The sequence below is a fragment of the Cynocephalus volans genome, chromosome 1 (assembly GCF_027409185.1).
Source record: "Cynocephalus volans isolate mCynVol1 chromosome 1, mCynVol1.pri, whole genome shotgun sequence".
Lineage (NCBI taxonomy): Eukaryota > Metazoa > Chordata > Mammalia > Dermoptera > Cynocephalidae > Cynocephalus > Cynocephalus volans.
This window is the reverse complement of record NC_084460.1, coordinates 51,490,381-51,506,125: the sequence shown is the minus strand read 5'-3', so window position 1 is coordinate 51,506,125 and position 15,745 is coordinate 51,490,381. Positions and strand designations below refer to the sequence as shown.

At 53.9% G+C, this 15,745-nt stretch overlaps 1 protein-coding gene across 1 annotated transcript in view; it reads left to right on the top strand.

The window, feature by feature from the left end:
* PMEPA1 (prostate transmembrane protein, androgen induced 1) overlaps nt 1-15,245 on the top strand; it is a 59,491-nt gene extending 44,246 nt beyond the window's left edge. The window contains exons 2-4 of the mRNA XM_063109523.1: nt 4,391-4,545; nt 10,497-10,550; nt 11,025-15,245. Coding sequence (XP_062965593.1) covers nt 4,391-4,545; nt 10,497-10,550; nt 11,025-11,570 — 755 coding nt within the window. The 3' untranslated portion in view covers nt 11,571-15,245. The remainder of the gene's footprint in view (nt 1-4,390; nt 4,546-10,496; nt 10,551-11,024) is intronic.
* The last annotated feature ends 500 nt before the right edge of the window (nt 15,246-15,745 follow it).

The window sequence follows — 15,745 nt, the reverse complement described above, 5'->3', positions numbered from 1 at the left end:
CCTTGGCACACGGCACCTCTCTAGCGTGAAGACAGCCTGGGAAAGGATCCGAGCTGTGCACATGCACATCTCAAAGTGACCGTGTCTGTCTGGCGGCGAGCACGAGAGAGAGGGTCAGACCACTCCAGAGAGGCAGATGAGCCTGTTAATTTGAAATTATTCACAAGGAAAGAGGATGCCAAATTAAATTAGAGTGACCTTACTTTGCATGTGGAAGGTGGGCTTGATCACCCCCAAGAGCCTGTGGCATCCATCACCCCCCCGGGGGGGGGGGAGTTACAAAGAATAATGGCAGGCGCTGCCCCCCGGGCCCACCCTGCCAGGAGCATGGGCGTGAGGCCGGAGCAGAATGGGAGGGATGGGATGTTTCTTTCCCAGTGCCTCCTGTTCACATGGCTGGTCCTTGGAGAAGAGACAGGTGACTGACTGTGAGTCCTGTGGTCATAGGAGAGTTGAGAGCCGAGGTCTGGGGAGAGTGGTAAGACCCACCCCTGTATGTATCGTACTGGGAGTATGGCCTAGGATGTCTTTGCCCTATCCAGGTAGGGGGTGGCCTGTCAGGTTAGAGAAACTAGGACAGGATTCGTGTGGCTTTGTATCTGCTCTTAGCAGTTGAGTGACCTGGGGCCATCTCTTGGATAGAAGTCCCAAAGCCACTGCCTTGTGGATGCCTTAGGTTTGGCTTGCTCAGTCCTTTTTAAACTCTTGAACGAGTCGCCAGCCTTAAAGGCCAGGCTGCTTGGTGCGCGGTTGCTAGGTTCTCCAGAGAGATGGGGCAGTGTGGCCACACTTGCTGGGGTTTGCTTCCCTTTGCCTGGGCCCACGAGGCATCTGAGTCTGAGGCTGGTCAGCTTTCAAGCTGTCTGAACTCAGCTCTGTCTACGGAATGGGTCCTGCAGTCTCCCCACCTTCCGTGGAACAAATGAAGGGGGCACAAGAGGATTTTGTGAACTGTCGCGGGTGGAGAGGTGTGCTCATCCTGGTACACTTCATGCATGCATCGTGTTTCTAACTTGACTCCAAGGCCTTTGAGGGTGGCGGGCACCTTTCCCTTTCCCCCAAGGGGTCTTTGCTGGTCAGTCAGTGGTGCCTGTCTAGAGGGGTGTGTGGACTTGGTGGGGGAGGGAGCTCATGCTCAATTGACTGTGCCTGCCGTGGGTGTGGTGGTGAGCCATAAAGGCTCCCATGCTGAGGCTCAGGCTGCTGGCAGGGGCCAGGCAGATGTGGCACGGCGTGGCATGGCGTGAGCCAGCCCGAGTGGGGTTTGGGGACAAGCAGACAACACAAGCCTGTGTCAAGAGGGTGCTGCCCACAGTTCTGTTCCTTTGATGCCAAGTGGAGGCATAGTTGGGGCCAGGGATGGTGCATACGTATGTCTGTGGGCGTTCAATTTGCAACCTCTACCACCAGGTGCTTGCACGGTGTGCTACCCAGAGGAGTGCTGAGCACATGGCCCGTGCACACACTGCTGCAGGTATCTCTTCCCTTTACGCAGGGAAGCTGCTCTGGGTCTAGAGAGGGGACCCAGACACTCTGACTCAGCCACTGTGCCCTCTGCCCTCCATGGTGCCAAGCCGTGGTCTTGGGAACCCTGGCAAATCTTCCTCCTCTCCGGGCCTGGACCCCAGGCAGTTCGTCATAGTTTCTCTTTTTTGTATTTTCCCCCTCCTTTTCCCCACTGTGAATTTTCTGGGTTCGTACCTTAATAGGATTGGTGGCCCAAGAACCAGAGTGGTCACACTTGTGCTTTACGGAGCCCTGTGCTTATTACTGAGCATTCCCTCACTCTCTGGACATAGGCACTCAGATCTTGCTGCCCTCTGGGCTGAGCCCGGTAGGGTCAGGAGGGCCATGGAGGGTCTGTCCACGTCCCCTTGGCCTCCCAGCCCTGCTGCCGCAGCCACTGTTTGGCCACTGCCATCTGGGTCCTGCCAGCTGCTAGGGCCTGGGACAGGGACAAAGGCTGCTGCACACCTCTCTCTCCTCCTCCCTCCCTCCAGGCCTGGCGTGGGCAGGGCCTGGAGATGGGGGTGATGAGGCACGGCTGGGGTGAAAGGTGCATGGGGGGGCAGGGAATCGCAGGCCCCTCTGAGGAGGGGCCATGGGTGTCACACAAAGCAGGCCTGTGCATCCCCTGAATGCGTGGCTTTGTCCCAGGCCCTGTGGAGTCAGGCCAGGCTGCCCAGGCCCTGGGAGACAGGAGGTGTGGCCACAGCAACCCTGGTTCCAGGCCTGGCCTTTGCCCGAGCCAAGCTGCCCTCCTGGCGGGAACATGCGGATGTCCCACAGGCAGCTCGGTCCTTGGGAAAATCTCACCCAAAGCCCTGGGTTCGTTCATCCTCCCTCCTGGCTCCTCCAGGATGGGATGGGGATGCATCCTGCCCGGGAGCCCGAGCCAAAGCCTGGCTCAGACTGAGTTCCCCAGTGGCACAGGCGGATGGCGAGTGGGAGGACCCACCAGCCTTGGGCTCTTGGGCTGTGTGAATCTGTTGCTTTCCCTGAGTCTCTGTCTCCTCACTTGTGAAATAGGTTTGGTAAAAGCACCTGTTCTTAGGGACGTTCAGTCTCAAACAGGGATACACAACTGTGTCACTACTGACTGGGTCATTCTTTATTGTGGGGGATAGTCCTGTGCTGTGCAGGATGTTAGCATCCTTGGCCCACTCCCACTAGATGCCAGTAGCACCCCTCGGTTGTGACAAACAAAAATGTCCCCAGACACGGTCACGTGTGCTCTGGGGTGGCAGACTTGTCCCGGTGGAGAAACGCTGACTTCATGGCATTATGTAAACAGTGGTGAGTGGTCGTGCAGGGGAATGACGTGGCCTGAAGCTGGCTGGGCAGAGGGGGTGGCCAGATGATATGGGGCCGTGGAATGATTCCATGTGGAGAAGGTTCTGCCGCTTTACCCACAGTCACAGTTCCACCTAGGACTTGTTGCTTTTGTGCTTGAAGCCTTGGGGAAACTGAGGCTGGTGGCAGGAGAGGGTTGGTGCTTGCATGTTTGCAGTTTGTTTAGGCCCAGGTGGTGACTCTCGGCCCCTCTAAGTGGCTGAGGGTTAGTGGTGTCGGCACCTGGCTGCCTGTTGTTTTTCCAGTTCCCACCTGAGACCTGCCCGGCTGCTCCCCCTCCAGCTTTGGGCTCTGGGCAGGGACCCATGACCCCGGTGGAGACCTCCACTAACTGCCTTTTAGTGCCGGGCAGTGCCAGGGCTGGGGGGTTGCATTCCTGGGCACCGTGGCTGGAGCTTTGCCCGCCACACCGTGGCTGGTGCCCGCCCTGCCATGTCGCTCTGAGGTGCCCGGCGTCTTGCCCGTGGCTGGGGGCTCTGCTGGCACCAAGCTGGGCCAGCTGCCACGGCCGCTTCGACACAGACCCGCCTGAGTCAGCAGAAACCGCCCAGCTCAGGCAGGATCAAAATAACCTTCCTTTTCCAGCACTTGAGGGTTTTTCCGCCTTCGAGGGGAAAAACAAACCAAAAAAAAAAAAAACATTTAAAAAATGAAAATCGCAACGTCTGCAGCCATCTGAAATGTGGCTTTTCTGAGGCCTCTTCACCAAGAGAGGGTCCTTATAACCCTTGTCCTATGGAGGGTGGTGCATGTGTGAGTCACATGCATGTGTGTGTGTGTCTGCGTGTTTGATGAATGTCTCTGTGTGTGGGTATGTGTGTGTCTGTGTGATCTGTGTTTATTTGTGTTTGCTGGGGTGAGTGTGTAGTAGTGTCGAGTTTGTATGTCACTGTGTGTGTAGGAGTATTGGGGTGTGTAGGAGTGCTGAGGTGTGCGTTGGTTTCTGTACACACGTCCACATGTGCCTCCTTTTTGTTTTATTCCACAAAACTCCAACATTCCCTCTCCACTCTCAGGGCTCACCTCTTTCTCTTGGCCACCCCTTCACCAGGTCCCCCCAGAGGGGGAAGGGGCCATGTCCCCATGCCTCAGCCTCTGCACAGTGCCAGGAGGCCAGTGTACAGGGGGCTCTTTCCTGCGGGTAGGAGGAGGGGCTGCAGGTGGCTCTGAGAGCAGCTGGCAGTGAGGTCTTCATGCATGTATGTCCCCAGTTGCCTCCTTGGGGTCAGTCTCTACAAGTCGGGAGTCCAGGTCGCAGGCTCTGCCCTGTGCCTGGTCTTCGAGGTGTCCTCCCAGCTGACACTGCCCACCTGGGAGAGCCACCTCCCCACGTGTATGGCAGCTCTGGGCACCGCCTGTGACCATGCCAGGAGAATGTGGCATAGATTTCACTGTCTTTAAAACTGTTCACACCAAGACAGAGTCTTCATGTCACCCCCGCTGCTCCAGGGGGTGGGAAGGTCAGAGGGGCTGATCCCTGAGCCCAGTAGTGACAGTGGGGTCCTGAGGTCTCACATGTCCCCCTTTGTCTCCACAGCGGAGCTGGAGTTCGTTCAGATAATCATAATCGTGGTGGTGATGATGGTGATGGTGGTGGTGATCACATGCCTGCTGAGCCACTACAAGCTGTCTGCCCGCTCCTTCATCAGCCGGCATAGCCAGGGCCGGAGGAGGGAAGACGCCCTCTCCTCGGTAAGTGGCCCTGCCCCTCCCGTCTGTATCCTGAGCTTCCAGCAGCCGTGGGACACGCCTTATTAAAATGCCCATGGAGGCCCTGCTCAGGGGGCTTACAGGAACCCAGGTTCAGGACCAGAAGATGGGGGCCAAGAAACCACCTGGTATCAGCTTCCTCCCCTGTAAACGGGGGTAAAAGCCCCACCAGGTGGGCCTCCCTGGGATGCAGCAGAGACAGGGGTGTGAGGAACTGGGGTGGAGAGAAGCTCCACGGTCCACCCCAATCTGCTGGTTCTGAAGTGTCTGCTGTGCATCGGGCTCTGGGGACAGCAGGCTGCACGGATGGTCCTTGCTCTCATGGGGCCATCTTTCCAGGAGAGGAGCCGTGAAGATGATGGGGGTGATTGATGGTGCTGTGCGGAAGACAAGTGGCCAGGGTTGGGAGCCTCTGCGAGGAGCCCACGCGTGGGAACTGGCGTTGGGGACAAAGAGCAGCACAGGCTGACTTCGTCTTTGCCTCCATTGCTGGGGGCCGAGAGAGGACAGGACCGGAGAGCGCGGTGGAAGGCAGGAAGGCAGCAGGCAGGTGATGGCAGGGAGGGCGTTCTAGGTATACACAGAGGCCGGATGGACAAGGGGGGGGGGGAGTCAGTATTTGACTCTGCGCCCGCCAGGGCAGGGGTGCTGGGAAAGGTGCCTGCAGTCTTGCAGCTGTGACCCAGAAGGAGGGAGGTGGCAGCCCCTCCTTTGTGCCAGTGCCCTGCAGGAATCTGGGCCATGTGGTCACTGCACCTTGGAGAGCCCATGGAGGCTGCATTGAGGGATCCTTGCTATGAACCCTTGACCTTGGTGTTACAACAGCATGCTCTAACCAACTGAGCTAACCGGCCAGCCCTGCCATCCTGAATTTAATATGTTAGAATTCCAAACATCACTGGGCATTCTGGAAACTCCAGGAATATCACCTCAAGACGCCACAAAGTCAGGGAACAGATAGGGCAGCTCCTGGTGGGTGGGAACTTGTCCTTCTCTGACCTTGAACATCCAGCACCCCTTTGGGGCTGCACTCTGCCCTGCCATTGGGCATTCTTTAGCAGATGGACCACAGGGAGGCGCAGATTAATCTCTGAATGCTTTCTGTCGCTGCGCCTGTGCTGTGTAATTTAGCAACAGGGGGCAGGAAGCGGCTGTCTGCAGGCCAGGCTGGGAGTTACAGGGAGCACACGGCATGCGGGCAACCCTGGCAGCAGGCAGGTCTCTGAGCAGAGTGCACCAGGCGCAGGCAGCTCGATGATGGAACAAGCAGGCTGGGCATGGCCTCCCCAGCTCTGGGGGTCACCTGGGATTGGCGGTGGTGCCCAGAGTCCTTGAGCTGAGCCAAGTTGGGCCAAGGAGTATGTTGACTGCTGCCCTGAGCTGGCAGGCCTGTCCCCGGCAGGTTTGGGCATCTCTGCTCACGTCAGCTGCGGTCTCAGTGCGTCACTAGGTGTCAGGACAAGGAGCATCAGATCTGGGACCTCTGATGCAAACTCCAAGCACCCAAACCCAAGGCCCAGCGTGTGTCTGGAGGGCAAACTCCACATCTGCTGCTCTGAAGGAATCCACTGCTTCCAAAGCCCAGGGCTCACCTGCGTGTTTATCTGCTGTTGCTATTACCCAGCAACAGGCGCTGCCATCTGCATAGTGATGCATACTACGTGCCGTGTCTGCAGCCTGGGACTTAAAAACTGAGGTTCAGAGAGTTGGAACATTTGCCTGAGGACACGGAGCTTGTCAGTGGCTGTTTGAAGAGCCTATGACCCATTTTGTCCTCCCTGGAATGCTGGGGAGAGTGAAGATACATTGGACGTTGGAGGTAACACCAGCCCAGGTAGCATGTGCTCCAGGGTGGGCCCATTTTGCCTCTCTCAGCCTCAGTGTGTGCGTCTGTACAATGGGATGAAGCTCATCTCCCTCTGCCCACCCACATGGTCAGATGGTCATAGGGAGAATGAAGTTAGATAGTTATCTAGAGAGTGCTGAATAAACACAGTGTAGGGGGTCTGGGTGTGAGAGATCCTTGCTGTTGTGGAGGGGAGATAGCCCTATGGACAGCACTGGGACACTGCTGCCAAGAAGGAGGGTGGGAATCAGCCCTGGCTCCCCAGACACTTGAGGCTAATTGAAAGTCTCCCCCACTCTGTCTACCCAACCTGCACAAGCCCCTGGGGATGCCTGGCTGGGTAAACATGGCTCAAAGTAGAATGTGGCAGCTCCCCTGGGCACTCCCTGCCAGACAGGACACATCTGAGGAGTCTCTGGACCCTGTGACCTACCAGAGAGACCAAAACACAGCTGCTGTCTGCCATCATCTCACCTGCCCACCTGGGCTTTGCCCCTGGCATGGCTGTCCACCCACGGCCCCCTTTCAGGGTGATCTCTGGGAATCCCCTTGTTCCTGTGCGTAGCCCTGCCCCACCTGCCTCACAGATAGGTCACCTTCTCCTGTGATCCAGGATACAGGGATGGGTAAGAGTCTGGGCTCTGAGGTCCCAGCCTTATCCTCTCCTTGCTGTGTGACATTAGGCAACTATCTGCCCTCTCTGAGACACTGTCTTCTTACTTGTCAAACAAGGTAAGGAAAATAGTCAGAGGGTGAAGTTCAAGTGCAGGCAAGTCCCTTGACCTCCAGGGGACATAGAACTTCCCCCTGGGTTCCTTGTGCTGGGCTCTGCCCTAACTGGAGTCGTCTTCTCTTTCATTCTTTAACAAATTATCTATGAGCTACTGCTGTGCACCTGCCAGATGCTTGACTTACAAAATTTGGCAGACGGTGATCATTTTCACTGGGATGGGGACAGTGTTACTGGGGAGTTTAGGGGAAGAATCAGGAGTTTCTTTCTGGCCTATGGAGTTGAAGACTTATGTGACCCGGGAGGAGCTGTGAAGCAGGCATGTGGCTCTCAGAGTCTGGAGCTAAAGTTCTGTGGGGAGTCGTCAGGGGCCTGCAAACTATGGCCCAAGGGCTGGCTGGCTGCTTTTGTAAATAAAGTTTTATTGGCACAAAGCCACTGGTATCTATATGCACATTGCCTGCAGCTATGTTTGTGCTGCAGCAGCAGAGTTGAGTGGTGTGACTGAGACCATCTGGCCTACAAGACAGAAACTGTTTTACTCTCTGGCCCTTTGTGGAAACAGTTTGTGGACCTTCAGTCTAGAGGGATCTAGATGGGGAAGACATGAATAGACTAGATGAACCCACCTCAAGGAGGCAGACACAGAGCAGGAGCCAGAACCGAGTGTGGGGATGCCAGCTTTGGACTCAGAGAGAGGACGGGGCAAGAGGAGACAGAAGGAGCAGCCCCAGGAGAAAGGGGAGCAGCGGGGAGAGAAAGTGGCTCTAAAGGGAGGGAGAGATGAGCTGGTAGGCTGTCGCAGCTGCTGGGTGCAGAGGGACGGTCAGGAGTGGGCCCTGTCCTTGTCTTCATCCCCGAGTGACTGCTAGAAGCCGCCAGGGACTGGGGAAGGTTCCGGGTGATTCTGAGTGGTGCCCCCACTCTCAGGTCACACTTAGGCCTAGTCCCATGCAGGTGACTTGCACAGGGCCACCCAACAACTTATGCACTGGAGTAGCAACCAGAGAACCTACTGTATACCACGCCAGACTCCAGGCATTGGGGACACGGCAGCCCCTGCTGTCGCAGCCATAGCTCCCACAGGGAGAGTGAGACGTGTAAACAGGCAATTATGGGCAGAAAGAAGAGGCTGTGATGCAGGAATGGGACCCCGGGGAATACCACAGAGGTGCCTGAACCACCTTGGGGGGCCAGCAGAGACCCCAGGATCAGCACGCCTACACACAGATGTGAGGGGCTGGTGGAGTTCATCAGGAATGTGGGGTGGGCAGAGTTTGTGCTTATTTTGTGGAATATGTCACAAGGTGCATTGTAGGTGCTGTCATGAGCCTGCTGCATAGATAGGAGAACTTGTTAAGGGAAGCAGAGTCATAACATGACAGGACTGGGGTAGTCTGTAGTGGCTTTGTCCTGGAGGCAGCAGGGAGCCTGGAAGGGTTGAGGCAGTGGCAGGGGTTGGCGTTTGAGCAAAGGAGATAACTCCAGCTTCTGTGAGGAGGAAGGGCCATGAGGGGAGCGGAGCAAGAGTGGAGTGGAGGCAGGAGACCCTTTGGAGACCCTTCAAGGCCCCCACAGACCAGCAGCATCAGCAGCCTCTGGGGGATTGTTAGACGTGCAGCCTTTCTGGCCTCCCCACGAGCCCTTCTGCAGCAGAGGCTGCACCTTTACAAGGTCTGCAGTTGGTTTGTGTGCACATTAGAGTCTGGGAGACCTTCTCTGTCCACCAGGCCTAGAAGCTGGGGAGAAAGGTGGATGGACTGGAGATGTCTAGTGGAAGGAGAATTGAGGGGGCTCAGGGGTGGGTGGGATAAGGGTGGTGGGGGGAGAGGGAGTTGTCAGGAATGACCCTGTAGAAGTGGCTTTTGAATCTTGAAGGAAGCCAGGGCCATTCACTAAATTCAGGAATAGGGTGCAGATAGATGTACGTTCCTGATGTGACCGTTTTGAGAGCCACGGAGCCCCCTAGTGGCTGTATGGGAAATTGCTGCCCTCTGGCAGTTTCTACCTGGGCTGCAGGTGAGAGACATCCTACCTGGGAACCCTCAAGAAAACGTGTCTTCAAGGAAACTTTGAAGGTGATGGATATGTTCATTATCTCGATTGTGGTGACAGTTTTTGGTATATACATATGCCCAAACTGACCGAATTTGTATACTTTGAATATGTGAGTTTATTGCATATCAGTTATATCTCAATGAAGCGATAAAATTAAGATGTTTCTTCCCCAGGCCCAGGGCTATCCCTAGTGACATCTGGGCAACTCAGATGAACTGGTCCTAGCATAGGGTCCCACTTTCCATGAGGACTGCAGGCCCCTGCTGGAATCTTAGAACAGAGGGCGTAAGCTTCATGAGATGTCCCCAGCACCTGGCCCAGAGCTTGGCACAGACATGGCCCCATGTTCCACATTTGTCAGTGACCAAATCATTGTTTGTGGCAGAGCAGCTGCTTTGGGCACTTTGCTTAACACTCCTTTGTTTCTTACCTATACATCGGGATATCAGTAATTATGGGCTCATAATACAGCAGGAGAGATAGAAAGTAAAGAGATAAATAAACACAGGCAAGATGATTACAGATAGGACAGGTGCCATGAAGGAAAGAAACAGGTGACAGGAGAGTTCATGGGAAGAGGGCCTTTAGATAATAGTGTCAAAGAGAGTCTTTGGGAGACACTAGAACTGAAAGTCAAAGGAGCCAGCCATGCAGCAGGGGCAGTGGGTGCAAAGGCCCTGCAGCACATGCTTAGCATGTTGAGACACTGGATGTCCAGTCAGTGTGGCTGCAGGGAGTGCAGCGGTGGCACCCAACACTTTCATACGCTCCCCAAGGGCCACATGCCCTCCAGGTGGGTGTTACATTCGACTTGTTAAGGTCTTCAGCAACTCCATGAGACAAATGATATAATTATCCACATTTTGAGATTAAAGAACTGCAGCATCAGAGTTAAGGAACTTGCCCAAGGCCACACAGCGTGCAGGTGGTCAGGGCAGGTGGCGTGAGGCCGGGCGGGCAAGATCATGCTGGCTTCGTCATAAGCCAGTGAAGGTCCAGGGAAAGTAGCCAGAGGACTTGGAGAAGGCAGACCCACAATTTAGATGTTTGTTTTGGAAAGTGAGGCTAGATTTTCAGGGGACAGCCATGGGAGCTGGGAGACCAGTGAGGAGGCAGTTTCCTCGAGAAATCTCCAGGGTCAGGGCTGGGTGGCCGGGGTGGAATTGAAGAGAAGTGGGTGAAGAGAATCACGTTGTAATTCCAGGATGAAAGTTCTCAGGGTGGAAGCCGGGTTGACCCTTTGCTCTCCCACCTCTGCCCACCCCACTGACCCCGCCTGTCCCTCTCCTCCCCATACAGGAAGGATGCCTGTGGCCATCGGAGAGCACAGTGTCGGGCACTGGCATCCCAGAGGTGAGACCCAACACTGCCTCCCCTGCCCCAGCCCCGCCCCCTCCCGTGACTGCTGGAAGCTGCTGCTGCTGAAGGCTCACACCTCTGCCCTTCCCTCAAGAGTTCTCCTTGGCTCCTGGGATCCTCTTTGCTCAAGATTATATGCTCTCTGCAGCATGGGGACACACAGGCTGCTGCAGCATGGGGACACACAGGCTGCTGCAGCATGGGGACACACAGGCTGCTGCAGCATGGGAGCACACAGGCTGCCCCCATTGCAAGGAGGGTGTTGCTACTCTGGGGAGCTGTTCACACTCCCGGGACCCCTGCTAGACCACATCCTCGCTCCACTCCTTCCCCCGACCTGTTCTGCTGCCCTCGTGCCCTCTCCGCAGAGAGCAGAGTGGCACACAGCCAATCCCTGCCTCAGGCTCTGAGTCTGCGGGACCCGATCTGAAACAGCCACCTTCCCTCATTCTGCTCTGCTCCTTCCAGCCACAGGTCTATGCCCCGCCTCGGCCTGCCGACCGCCTGACCGTGCCCCCCTTTGCCCAGCGGGACCGCTTCCACCGCTTCCAGCCCACGTACCCATACCTGCAGCACGAGATCGACCTGCCCCCCACCATCTCACTGTCAGATGGGGAGGAGCCTCCGCCCTACCAGGGCCCCTGCACCCTCCAGCTGCGGGACCCCGAGCAGCAGCTGGAGCTGAACCGCGAGTCAGTGCGCGCACCCCCCAACAGAACCATCTTCGACAGCGACCTGATGGACAGCACCATGCTGGGCGGCCCCTGCCCCCCCAGCAGTAACTCGGGCATTAGTGCCACGTGCTACGGCAACGGCGGGCGCATGGAGGGGCCACCCCCCACCTACAGCGAGGTCATCAGTCATTACCCCAGGTCCTCCTTCCCGCACCAGCAGAGCAACGGGCCACCCTCCTTGCTGGAGGGGACCCGGCTTCACCATGCACACATCGCCCCCCTAGAGAGCGCAGCCGTCTGGAACAAAGAGAAGGATAAACAGAAAGGACACCCTCTCTAGAGGTCCCCAGGGGGGCCGGGCTGGGGCAGCCTTAGGTAAAAAGGCAAAACACTCCGCACTTCTTAAAAGAGAACAGAGAGGAGGGCAGGGTGACACACAGAAAATGCAGCGTGTGGCCATCCTCTCCCACCTCCCGTGTATAAATATTTACATGTTATGTCTGGTCTGAATGCACAAGCTGAGAAAGCTTGCAAAAAACCATGTTTCTTTGTTGAGCTGTGTCTTGAAGGCAAAAGAGGAAAAAATTCTGCAGTAGTCTTTTTTGTTTCTAGTTGAGCTGTGTGCGTGAATGCTTATTTTCTTTTGTTTATGATGATTTCACTTAACTTTAAAGACATATTTGCACAAAATCTTTGTTTAAAGATCTGCAATATTATATATATAAATATATATAAAGTAAAAGAAACTGTATGTGCGAGGGCAGGAGTATTTTTGTATTAGAAGAGGCCTATTAAAAAAAAAGTTGTTTTCTGAACTAGAAGAGGAAAAAAAAATGGCAGTTTTTGAGTGCCAACTCAGAAAGTGTGTATTACCTTGTAAAGAAAAAAATTACAAAGCAGGGGTTTAGAGTTATTTATATAAATGTTGAGATTTTGCACTATTTTTTAATATAAATATGTCAGTGCTTGTTTGATGGAAACTTCTATCATGTCTATTGAGACTTTAAGGGAGAAATGTCGAATTTCAGAGTCAGTGTCAGGTGGGGGGTGAGCTCCCTGTGGAGCCTGGAGAGAGGCTGGGCCGGGGAAGGGCAGGCTTCCCCTGGGGCCGCTTTCCCTGCAGAGTGGATCCTTCTGTCTAGTGATAGGTTCTTGCCATGTCATACATTCCCTACTGAAGGAGACACATTTTCCCCTCCTGGGCCAGAACAGCCTTTGGATCATAAGCAAAATAGGAAAGTTACCACAGAGACACCAAGTTCCAGGTGGTAGTTTTGCCTTTCCCGAAATAAACTGTTACCGAAGGAATCTGAGTTTTTTCCTCCTCTTTTATTTTCACCATGAAGGTCTCTGTGGGAAGGAGCAAGGTGCTCCTCGCAAGTAGCCGCTGCTCCCGTGCAAGTGTCAGGGACTCATGAGAGGGAGTGAGATGGCTTGTTCGTGCACAGGGCTCTGGTGGCGATTCAGCTGGCTCCAGCATTTATTGGCTAAGGTTGGTGCATTACACTGGCGTATAGGAAAGGCCCAAAGTATTAGCAATTTGACTTCGTCCCTGTCCGTTTCCCTTTACGTATCGAGTCTCACCTGAGAGGCCAACAATGAACAGACCACCTGAGATGAAAAGGCGACAAGCGCAGGTTTCTCCCAGGACATGTGAAAGGGTTAAAATGAGAAAAGCAGTCAAACCACCCCAAACCCATGCTTCATGCTTTGGAAGCAGAATTCTTTACCTCCTCCTTTCCTATATTTTCATTCCTTTCCCCCATGGAAACGATCACTTTCGATGTCTTTATCTATCTGTGTTTTCATCTGCATGTTTGTCAGACTCAACGCTTGTTTACCAGGTTTTTACTGAATAGGTGTGGAATTGGCGGGACCTTTTGGTGGGTGCATGAAGAGGCAGCGGGAACGGGCACATAAATAGAGGTGACAGAAGGAGAGAGTGGGGTGGGGTCCTTTGGGATCTACCAGGGACAGTGGCTGGAGCTCAAGGTCTTTCCTCCCCACTGCAGACTTGCTAGCATTCCATAAAGCTACCCTTCTTGTCCCAGCAGGAAGAGCAGACCCCCACTGCCACCCACTTCTGTCCCAGGCAAGTGTCTCCTCATTTTGGGCGGAATGCTAACTAGTAGACTAACATAAAAGAAAGATATGGGAGGTAATGACTATTGTTTGTAACAGCAACTTTTTTATTACTTGAAAAACAAAAACCTGAGACCAGTTTTGAAGTTCTGACCATTTGAACTATATATATATATATATATATATATATATATATATATATATATGTATATTTTAAGAACCTGTGGCCAACAGAGCCGGGAGTCAGTGCTGCCCTGCTCGGCAGAACGTTCCTGTACCTTGACAGTAGCAGAACTTGCCTCTCCATGGTGTCTTCAGCTTACAATTTGTTTCTCTCTGGAGGAGGATTCTTTTAAGAGGTCATGCAGAGAAATCAATACAGTTTGTCCTGAAGGTACAGGGACACACTTAAAGATTTTTCCAACGTATCTTTCCTTTATGTAAAGTGTCTCTAGTGCCTTACTGAGGAAGCAGGAACCCTCTTGTCGTGGGGCAGGGGATGTTCCCAGACTGCGCCTCCCTCACTCGGGACTGGTGTCCCCTCCCCTGGTCTGAAAAGGGCTACTGCTTCTTTGCAAACATCCTCATCGCCCTGTCACGTCCCCAATCTCCTGCCATGGATGTGCCTGGTTTGGTGAGCGTCGCTCTCCCATCTCTCCAGTCTCTTTTGTCCAGGACTGTGCATAACTCTCATCTGGGTCAAAAACCTAGAAGTAGACCTCATTTGTGTGAGTGGCATCCACCGAAAGCCAGGCCGAAGTGTTCCCAATGTCCTTGAGCCAAACTGTTTGAGCCATGTTGCCTCACGGTATGGTCTGTGTTTGCTGTATTTGCTGGAGTTGAGGAAGAAGGAGAGGAGTGGGTTACTGACCCCAGCTGGCTGGAGAGCAGAGCCCACCCCTCTGAGTACAAGCCAGTGCTGAAGTGTCCCTGAGCTTCATGCCCAGTGGTGACAGTTGCAGAAGGGCATCAGGGAGTGGCTTGTCAGAGGCAGGGCGCGTGTCACAAGAAAACCGGCAGGGTGTTTATCTGGAAACTCCTGCCAGAGCTCAGCTCTGGTCTTTTCTGCTGGACCCCAGAGCTCCAGGATGCATTCTTGCCTCCAGATGATGGTGGTTGTGTCACTGTCTTTAAACACCTCTGGAGCACCCCTCAGGAGGAAGTTAGGAGGGGTCCTCAGAAGTAGCTGGTTGGAGGGGGACCAGGTTGGTTTCAGGTTTCCATCCCAGGTTCAGAGAAGATGGCAGTGCTCAGTTTTCTCCAGCTCTCTCATTGTTTCCCTATTATTCAATCACCACATTTCCTCCGGAGGAAAATCATTTCTCCTGCAAAGCCTGGGTTTACACAGATGGACTTAGCGAATTGCACTAAGGACCATCCGTGTTCCCAAAAGCCCTGTGTTTGTGCACAGAATTCACAGCAGCCCCTCTCCCCACGTGGAGCAAAAAACTAGGGCAGGGTGAGAACCGGATCCATTTCCTGTCCCTGTTGGGAGTCCCTGTGAATTGTATGTTTCAGAGAATATTTTTTTTTTCCTGCGTGCAACTCAAAGCTTCCAGATCCATAAAACATCCTGATGGTAAGGAAAGAATGTTTTGTTTTGTTTTGTTTTCTGGAAACTGCGCTTGAAGTTTTGCTGTAGTATAGAGCTCAGAAGGCCATGCCGCGCTCTCCTTTGCCTGCCTGATCCCATGATCGTTGTGCTGATTACAATGCTTTTACGTTGTGTTCTCGGCGCCGGAACCATGCTCCTTTGCAGCCCTGTTCCCTGAGATCTGTTCCAGTTAAACTTATGTAAGCTCTCCGTGGCCCGCCGAGTGCAGCTGCCACGTTGCTGCTGTGTAAGACTCTGTATCTGGACGCCAATCCACAGGCCTGAAGAAATTGCTTGTTGTATCAGTAATCATTAGTGGCAATGATGACTTTCTGAAAAGCTGCAATACTTATACAATAAATTTTACAATTCTTTGGAATGAGGCTTTTTCACTTCTTCAGCCGTGATGTTCTCTCATCCCTCACCCCTGAGCCCCCACAACCCTCCACAACAACCCCAGGATGCATTTACGGGGGAAGAAACGATCCCTTGGAGTTGCTGGTACCCTTCAGTAATTCGTTTGACCTCTCTGTTTTAGTTCAGGCAGTGGTTGTAATAAAAGGGGAGGTTACTGGGGTTAAAAGAGTTTACAAAAACATTGCATACTTTGCTTCCCTCTTGGGAAATCATTCACCACAGCGCGATGGAAGCTCTGATAAGGTCTGCAAGAAAGACACTGCCCTATGTGGGGTTCTTCCAGAAGTAAACCCTGAGACGAGGACTTTTGTGCAAGGGATGTGTTGAGGATGGGCTCCTGGGGGGACAGCTAAGGGAGTTGGGAAAGAGGACAGACGAGGGGGAGAAGCTGAGCAAGAGGGACAGTTTTAGGCAAAGTCCAG